Genomic DNA, 7639 nt, shown 5'->3' on the forward strand with positions numbered 1-7639 from the left:
TTGCGTACAAGTGTTTATTTGGGAGTTGCAGAGAGTAGGAAGGAGCAGAGAATGCAGCTGAGGAAGGGAAGGCAGCCCATAAAAATGCATGGAATAAGGCCAACTACCACAGCAGGCCACTGGGAAATGGTGCCCAATACATGTTAGATTTATTCCACTTGAGGGGCCGGGGATTGCGGTACTTATACATTCATTCCTGAATGTTGTGGACTGTTCCCAGGGACATGTTAACTTCCTTACATATAAAACCAACCACAGTTCTGGGGTTGGAGAGAGAGAGAGAAAAGGCCTTTGGTTACAGAGATGCAAACTGGGCCATTGGGAGTCTACCTACAACCTTGAAAGGTCCTGGCAGCACCTATGCAGGTGCCCAGTAATCAGGTGTTCTATGAAGAGAACTAGCTGAGCCCATTCCTCCATCTCCAAAAGGCTCCATAGACCCAACTCCACCCTCCATCCTCCTCCTCAAGTAGTGGTAGCTTCTGACACTTCTATGAAAGTTGTGGTGTGGGGAGAGATGATAAGGAAGAAGTTTCAATGAGGGCTAAGCAGAGTGGATCAGCGATCAGAGGAGAAAATAAATCCGTTTCAGTAAAACCCATTTTATTGCAGGGAGGTGGAGGGAGGGACGGCAAGCAGAGGAGGGGAGGCAGCTGCCCAGGAGAGGGCAGCTCTGAACTGCTGGCTGGGACCAGCTCAGTAGGAACAGATGAAAGGAAGTCTTCTGAGGCAGTGGGCTCGACGCCAGTGGCCTCCTGTGAAGGCAGAACAGAAAGGGACTTTCAGCCTCTTGTCCATCCCAACTCAACCCACAGGAGGGCCTCTTTTCCCACCCACACACTGCTGTGGAGTCAGAGTATATAAAAGACCCAGGAAACCTCTCCCACAAAGGGTCAGGCTCTTTGTAGCATCTCCTCCTTGGGGCACTTCCCATCTCCCAGACCTTTCCATCGTTCATCCCCAGCCCCACCTCACCTCGGGTACACAGGGCCACGCAGTGACCACCGCGGGACCAGAGCTGGTGAGCAGCCCAGTACGCAAAGTTCCAGCGGCTGCCGTCAACCCACTGAAAGTGTCTGCAGCGACCCTGGAGAAAGGAAGAGGGGAAGAAGGGATGGGGCAGAGGGAAGGCAGAGAAGCAGACCTGGCCCCGTATCTGCCAGCTCTTTCTGCTGCCCACCGGGCAATGGGCCCTTCCCTGCTGGACCATGATGGGAACAGTCCTGGTCATCTGAAATGCTGATCCACGGCAATTATCACCATCAGAGTCTATGCATCCCAGTGACAGGCTTGTCCTTCAGCCCTAACAAAAGGTAGAACAGGGGTTGCCAACTCATCCTAGAGATGAGGAAACAAACTCATGGTCTTGTTTTAATTTTTTTTAATTTTATTTATTTATTTATTTATTTTTGAAGCGGAGTTTCGCTCTTGTTGCCCAGGCTGGAGTGCAATGGCTCCATCTCGGCTCACCGCAACCTCCGTCTCCCAGGTTCCAGTGACTCTCCTGCCTCAGCCTCCCAAGTAGCTAGGATTACAGGCATGCACCACCATGCCCAGCTAACTTAAGTTACATAGATAATGAGAGATGGAAAGGAACTTGGACCCAAACCTCCTGATTCTAAATCCTTAGCTCTTCCCTGAATGCCCAGGCAGCCCCCTCAGTGTTGTCTGTGGGTGTCCATCTATCCCTGGTTCTTCTGGAGATTATACAGGAGAAAAACAGACAAATCTGATGCAAGCTGAGTGCTGGCTGAGATCAGCAGGTGCACCCCATTTAGTGTTCACACTTCTCTTACTGAGCCTGTGATCCTGCCTCCAATCCAGACTTGACCCTGGTTGAGCGCGCTGACAGAACACTGGATTCGATAATTAATATTGAAGTTGTGGATGGAAACCAGGTTGCCCCTGTAGCACCTCCGGCAAGTAAACTACAGGGCAGGATAAAAGACAAAGAATGGAGCATCCTTCCTACATGAATTCACATGGGTCTTGAGTTCCCACAATTCATTCCCTCCCTCCCCTGCCACAACCATTTGAAGGTTGGAGACCAAAATGCAACTTCTGTTTGTAGGTGGCCCTCCCCTCTTACCCCAACACCTCTGTGAGGCTCAGGTTCTACTGCCACCCCCAGGGCCCTCAATGGGAAAAAGAGCCAGTGATAGCAATGCTGGGGGCATATCCCACACCCGTTCCATGCTCCCACCTCAGCCTCAGCTATAGGCCACTCACCCAAGCTTGATTAAACGTCTGAAGACTTCTCACCAGGAGGTAGCGGCAGGTCTGGCACCCAGGGATGCCCACCACTTTTACTGTGTCCTCTTCCTCAGGACACGTAAGGTTTTTGTCCACCATATCTGGCACTGAGATAGACTCAACAGCCCCATCTTTCTTGGAGGCATCTTCACTTCCAGAGCCCCACTCCTCCTCTTCCTCCAGCTCCCTGCAAGGGGTCTCCTCCATCTCCTGCTCTGGTGTCTCCTCATCCTCAGGCAGCGTCGTAGCACCCAAAGGGGTCTCAAAGGTGGAAGTCTCAGACCCTGGCAGGGAGGATAGCTAAGTGTCCTTCCTTCGCATCTCCCCTTGTTCCTCCCCAGAAACACAGACAGCTCACACCTTGCCCTGGGCATCAGAGTGCTCAACTCTGCCTGGGAAGGGGAACCTGGAACCCAGTCTCTATGAGGGGAACCCAAGCTGCCTGACAAGGTCAAGGTGGTTAAGAGCATGGACTTAGAGTCGGGCAGTCATGGGCTTGGGTACTGGTTCCATCATCTACCAGCTGTATTTCTTTGTCTGTGAAATGGGTATACAATACCACCTACTTCATGGCGATGCTAAGAGAGTTAAAGGAGAGAAGGCATGGAAAGTGCTGTGCACTCAGTAAGCTCAAAGTAAGCATAATGGAGAAAGGACAAAATTGGGAATGTCACAGTAGAACCAAGACCACAGACATAACAGACGCCTTGGGAAATCCTTTCAACTCCTGGCCATAGAGTCCCCATCCCTTTAAGCACACAGAAATTCAGAAATAGAAGACGATCAAAGAAGGGGGTGGGTGTGTAACTCTGACCCCATCTACCATAGAAAGGGAAAAAACAGAGAAAGAAAGACTGAAGGCAAAAAACACTTACTTAGATGAAGAGCAGAAACTGCCCCAAATAGAAGAGCCAGAAGTAGGGGGAGTTTCATCTTGGCTTTATCCTGCAATGGAGAACACAGTTTGTCATTGACACACACAGACACACATGCACACACATCACAATCACACCATTAGGGGACCGTGGGAGTGAGGTGGAGAAAAAGAAGGCCTGAATAGAAATCAGGATGGGCCAGAAAAGCTCATGCCAAGCCCAGGTCCTGATGCTCCAGGATCCAGGACGCAAGGACCTCTTTCTAAACAGAACGCAGCAAACCCTGAGGGGTGGCTGAGGCTGGCTTTCCTTCAGGCCCGGAAGTAAAGAAGGGACTATTACGCTTATTTGTTTGTACTTAATGGGTCCCTCAGAGTCTATGACATAAAAAAGGCAGGAGAAGCAATGATTATTGGCTTTCCTAGGAACACATAGGACTTAGAAGGTATGTCCCCTCCTCAGAGTTCAAGAAGCCACCCACACCCTCCTCCATGTCTCCACCATCTCCTTTCCCCAGCCAAGGAGCACTTTCACATCCCGCAGAAGGAATGTGCAAGGCAGAGGATGAAGGCTGCCCCTGCTGACATCCTCATAACCTGAAAGCCACAGGTAGACCCCTGCCAGCCCTCCAGAAACTGTCAGCCACAGCCAGGGACCTCCTGGGAGAATAAACTGTCACCAGCTCCACCACAGCAGAGAAAGCACTCACCCACCCAGAGACCTTCCTGGGTCTTTAGATCTTCCCAAAGCCCAGGTCCTTCTTTGCTTCCTCTCACAAAGACTTCTTATATAGAGGCCTTGGAGGAACTTCCCCCAGGGAGAGAGAGTTTGCCTCTGTCAGAGGGAGATAGCAAGGCTGATAAGGACCATTTCATCACTTCCCTGGGGAGCCCACTCATTCATTCAGTGAAGATTTCTCTCCCGATACCCACTTCAGGAACCCAGGGGCCATCTGGAACAGCTCTGGGCAATGGTTCTTATCCTGGGCTACACTTCAGAATCGCCTTGGGTGCTTTTCCAAAATACATATCTCCCCTGCTTTACTGGTGTTTTGAATTGCCACAAACGTTTTGAGAACAAATCTGTCCATACCTATTAAAATAAAAAAATGCACATTTGATCAGTTTCACTCTTTTGAGACTATCCTTTAGGCATAAATGAGCCTATAAGTAATAAAACTTTTACAGAGTTATGTTATTGCTTGACTATTTGTAGAAATGAAAACAATCTTGATATCCATCAATCGGACACTGAGTAAAATGTGTCCTCTCTATTCTACAGAATGTTATATGGCTATGAAAAGAAGAGCTGGACCTGTATCTATAAACCTGAAGAGATGTTTCTGTGACATGAAGTGAAAAAAGGCAAGATACTGAGGAAAGTATTTAGTATGTGAATAGTTTTACAAGGAAAAAAAAAAACCCCGCATAGGTGCTTATCTGTGAGCATCCTTATGTGACCATTGATGGAGGGAATGCTAAAAGGAATCACACCAAATAGTTGACCTTGTTGCCTCCAGAAGCAGGGGAGGAGAGGGAAGAAAGCAGGAGACAGATTGTTGTTTATCTTCTTTTTATAACTTTGCATTTCTTCAGTGGTTATGGTAAATGCGTGCTGAATCTGTAATTTTGAGGCTGCCTTATTAAAGATTTTTAAAAATATGCAGATGCCCTGTCCAGAAACTTCTGCTTGGCTAATAGGTCTAGCGTGAAGGTCAGATGTCTGCATTTTTTTAAAAGCTTCCCAGCTGACTGTGATGGAAGATGGGTCTAGGAGTCACTGTCCTGAGGATCTTCAAGTACAGGAAATGTTCACGTATGTCTAACTTCTTTCCTTCTGAATCAGACCACTCAGTTGGCCAACCTACCAGCCTTCATTATGGTAACATTTACTGAACATTTTTAAATGCCATGCATGGCAAGTGGCTGGATGCAGTGGCTCATGCCTGTGATCCCAGCACTTTGGGAGGCTGAGGTGGGTCGATCTTTTGAGGTCAGGAGGTTGAGACCAGCCTGGCCAACATTGCAAAGCCTTGTCTCTACTAAAAATACAAAAATTAGTCAGGCATAGGGGTGGCTGCCTGTAATCCCAGCTACTTGGGAGTCTGAGGCAGGAGAATCACTTGAACCCAGGAAGCAGAGGTCGCAGTGAGCTGAGATTGCACCACTGCACTCCAGCTTGGGCGAGAGAGTGAGACTCCGTTTCAATCAATCATCAATCAACAAAATACTGTTCATGGCAAGTATTACCTCATTTAACCTGATTTTAAAAACCTAGTGAGGTAGGTGGTTGATACCCCATTTTCCAAGTGAGACAACCCAGGCTCTGTGTGGCTCCTGATCTCCCCGCAACACTGCCCTTATTGGATCGATGCCCTGTATACACCCTCTTGTAGCTCCAGGGGCTTGTCCTTTTCACAGTTAGTCATTTTACTTTTCTTGTGAGATTGCTTGGTTAACGGATTAACATCTGTCTTCCTTCGTGATGGTGAAGGCTGCATCTCTTTACTCACCATTGTATCCTTGGTGCTTAGTACAGTGCCCGGCACATAGTAGGTACTCAATAAATATACATTGAAGTAATTAATGGTTAAGTAATGTACTCACGTAAATAACAGGGTTAGAATTCAAATCCAGTTCTTTCTGGCACCAAACTTCTCTCCCCTCCCATATGCCTGCTTGTGTGTCAAAAATGATGCTATCCAGGTGGAGATAAAATCAGAGTGAAGCATAGATCCTGTATTCAATTAGCTTACAACCTAATTTGTAAGATGAGTAAATTGAGGTCAAACAAAAGGACAAGGGTTAAGACCAAGCTAGGAAACATCCTCTGCTAATTCAGAAGGAAGTCCATCCATAGTAAAACAGAGCAGAAAAGGCTCCATGAACCAAGGAGCTGATTCCTACCTGGATGGAAAGGTGCAACTAGAAGGGAAGGAAACAGGCATTTCAAGTAGAAGGAACAGCTTGAGCAAAGGTGTGGAGGTTGGACAACCTTGGTATATGCACAGGACACTGTAATTTCCTTCATAACTAAAGTTAACAGTACACACATTGGGAAGGAATGAGAAAAACGAGGAAGGATGCATTTCATCTTGAGCCAAGGATGGAGATAACCCTCCCCTGTCTCCATTGATTTAAAAAGACAGAAGCAGGAATCAAAGGAATACTCAACAAGAGCCTAGTCAGGAGCTTTGAGCTGGGCTCTGTGCACTCCCATCTGCAAGCCCTCCCCACAGGACCTCTTTGGCTGTTGGACAGAGGATTACTGTCATAAGGTGATGAGAGGGAGCCCATTCTTGGAAACCAGTTGACTGTTCAGGGACCCTCACTCCTAGGGAAGTCTCTCTTTTAGGTCATACAATCCAGGATCTGAAATCCACAGCTTAGCAACCCTGAAAATTTCATCAACATTCACTGGAAGTATACAGCAGTGTCTGAGAGGGTGGCTTCTGGAGTCAGACAGTCCAAGTCAGACTCAAATTGACTGGGTCTAGCACTTAATAGCTGCGTGTCGTGTCCTGGGCAAGTTCCTTAAACTTTCTGTACCTCATATCATCATTTATGAAGTAGAGATGACAATACCTACCTCACTGGGTAGTGTGAGAAATGAATGAGATAATTCACATGTAGCATGCATGCTGTGAGCTGCCCAGTCACCTCACCCCTTCCTGTGGTTTCTTGGATTCCATTTCCTATGGATCTTGGTGGAGGACAGGCCTCTCATTTTTGAAGACAAAAGTTCCTAATAGATTTTCAGCTTCCTTTGCAGCTAACGCATATGACTGGGCTCTATCAAAGAGAAGAAGCATCTATTCAAGATTTTGAATCTGGAGCTAGTGACCAAAAAGATGGAGGCCAAGAAGGCCTCTCTCTGGCGGTGGCGTTGACAAGATTGAGTTCCTGGAGTTGCAGTACCCACAGAGGCACTGCAGGATACACTGATCCAGGGTCTGAGCCCTATAACATCCTGGGTGCCAGACACAAGGTCTAGGTCTCAGCAGCAGTGGGATCCTCCCTAGACCTGTTCTGCAGCCTGACTTTGGCTCCATGTCTGGTTTTCCGGCCCTTCCTGCAATTTCATGAGCTACTCCGTTTCCTTTCAGTCCTGGATTTTTCTACTTAGATCAGCCAAGGAGAGTTTCTGCTGCCTGCCATTAAGAGCCCTGACTGATGCAGCATTTAGCACAGAAACTGGTATTTAGTAATTGCTTAGTAAATGAATGCTACCCAGGGTCTTTGAGTGTGACCAGCATTAATCAAACTTTCAAGAGACTGATGTCTACTTTTGGTGCCAATGACATAAATGAGGTTGAACGGTACTCACAAGGGGCCCACTTGCCCAGGCTCTCTGATAAGCACATTCTTTCCCTGCATCACAACTGTGGTGTGCTCAGGACTTGAATTTCAAATGGGAGCAAAGAGCTGGAGGCCTTGGGGTCCAGTGCCTTTGAGCAAGAGAACGATACCCATCATCTCTGTTTAATCCTCAGCCCTGCCTCCTTCCCCAAG

At 47.7% G+C, this 7639-nt stretch overlaps 1 protein-coding gene across 4 annotated transcripts; it reads right to left on the reverse strand.

Moving 5' to 3' along the window:
* On the reverse strand, positions 1-3892 carry PRG2 (proteoglycan 2, pro eosinophil major basic protein). Of its 4 annotated transcripts, none has more exons than XM_014344413.4 (6): positions 3842-3892; positions 3129-3198; positions 2230-2537; positions 1797-1928; positions 976-1087; positions 1-755 (listed from the first exon to the last, which is right to left on the reverse strand). In XM_014344413.4, the coding sequence occupies exons 2-6, from the start codon at positions 3184-3186 to the stop codon at positions 697-699; spliced, it is 669 nt and encodes a 222-aa protein (XP_014199899.1). In that variant the 5' UTR covers positions 3187-3198; positions 3842-3892; the 3' UTR covers positions 1-696. The 4 variants fall into 4 exon arrangements, with proteins under 4 accessions (XP_014199899.1, XP_063464231.1, XP_008950094.1 ...); XM_063608161.1 differs by having other exon boundaries at positions 2263-2537; positions 3838-3892; XM_008951846.6 differs by having other exon boundaries at positions 3838-3892.
* Between the last annotated feature and the right edge of the window lie 3747 nt (positions 3893-7639).

The sequence above is a fragment of the Pan paniscus genome, chromosome 9, assembly GCF_029289425.2.
Source record: "Pan paniscus chromosome 9, NHGRI_mPanPan1-v2.0_pri, whole genome shotgun sequence".
NCBI classification, from domain to species: Eukaryota; Metazoa; Chordata; class Mammalia; order Primates; family Hominidae; genus Pan; species Pan paniscus.

Excerpts from the sequence above, each read along its gene's own strand:
- PRG2 (XM_014344413.4), bottom strand. The coding sequence starts at position 3,186 with ATGAAACTCCCCCTACTTCTGGCTCTTCTATTTGGGGCAGTTTCTGCT. Across the intron at positions 1,088-1,796 it reads GAGGCAGGATCACAGGCTCA|GGTCGCTGCAGACACTTTCA; the intron begins GTAAGAGAAGTG and ends TCCTTTCTCCAG. Across the intron at positions 756-975 it reads CGTGGCCCTGTGTACCCGAG|GAGGCCACTGGCGTCGAGCC; the intron begins GTGAGGTGGGGC and ends CTGCCTTCACAG.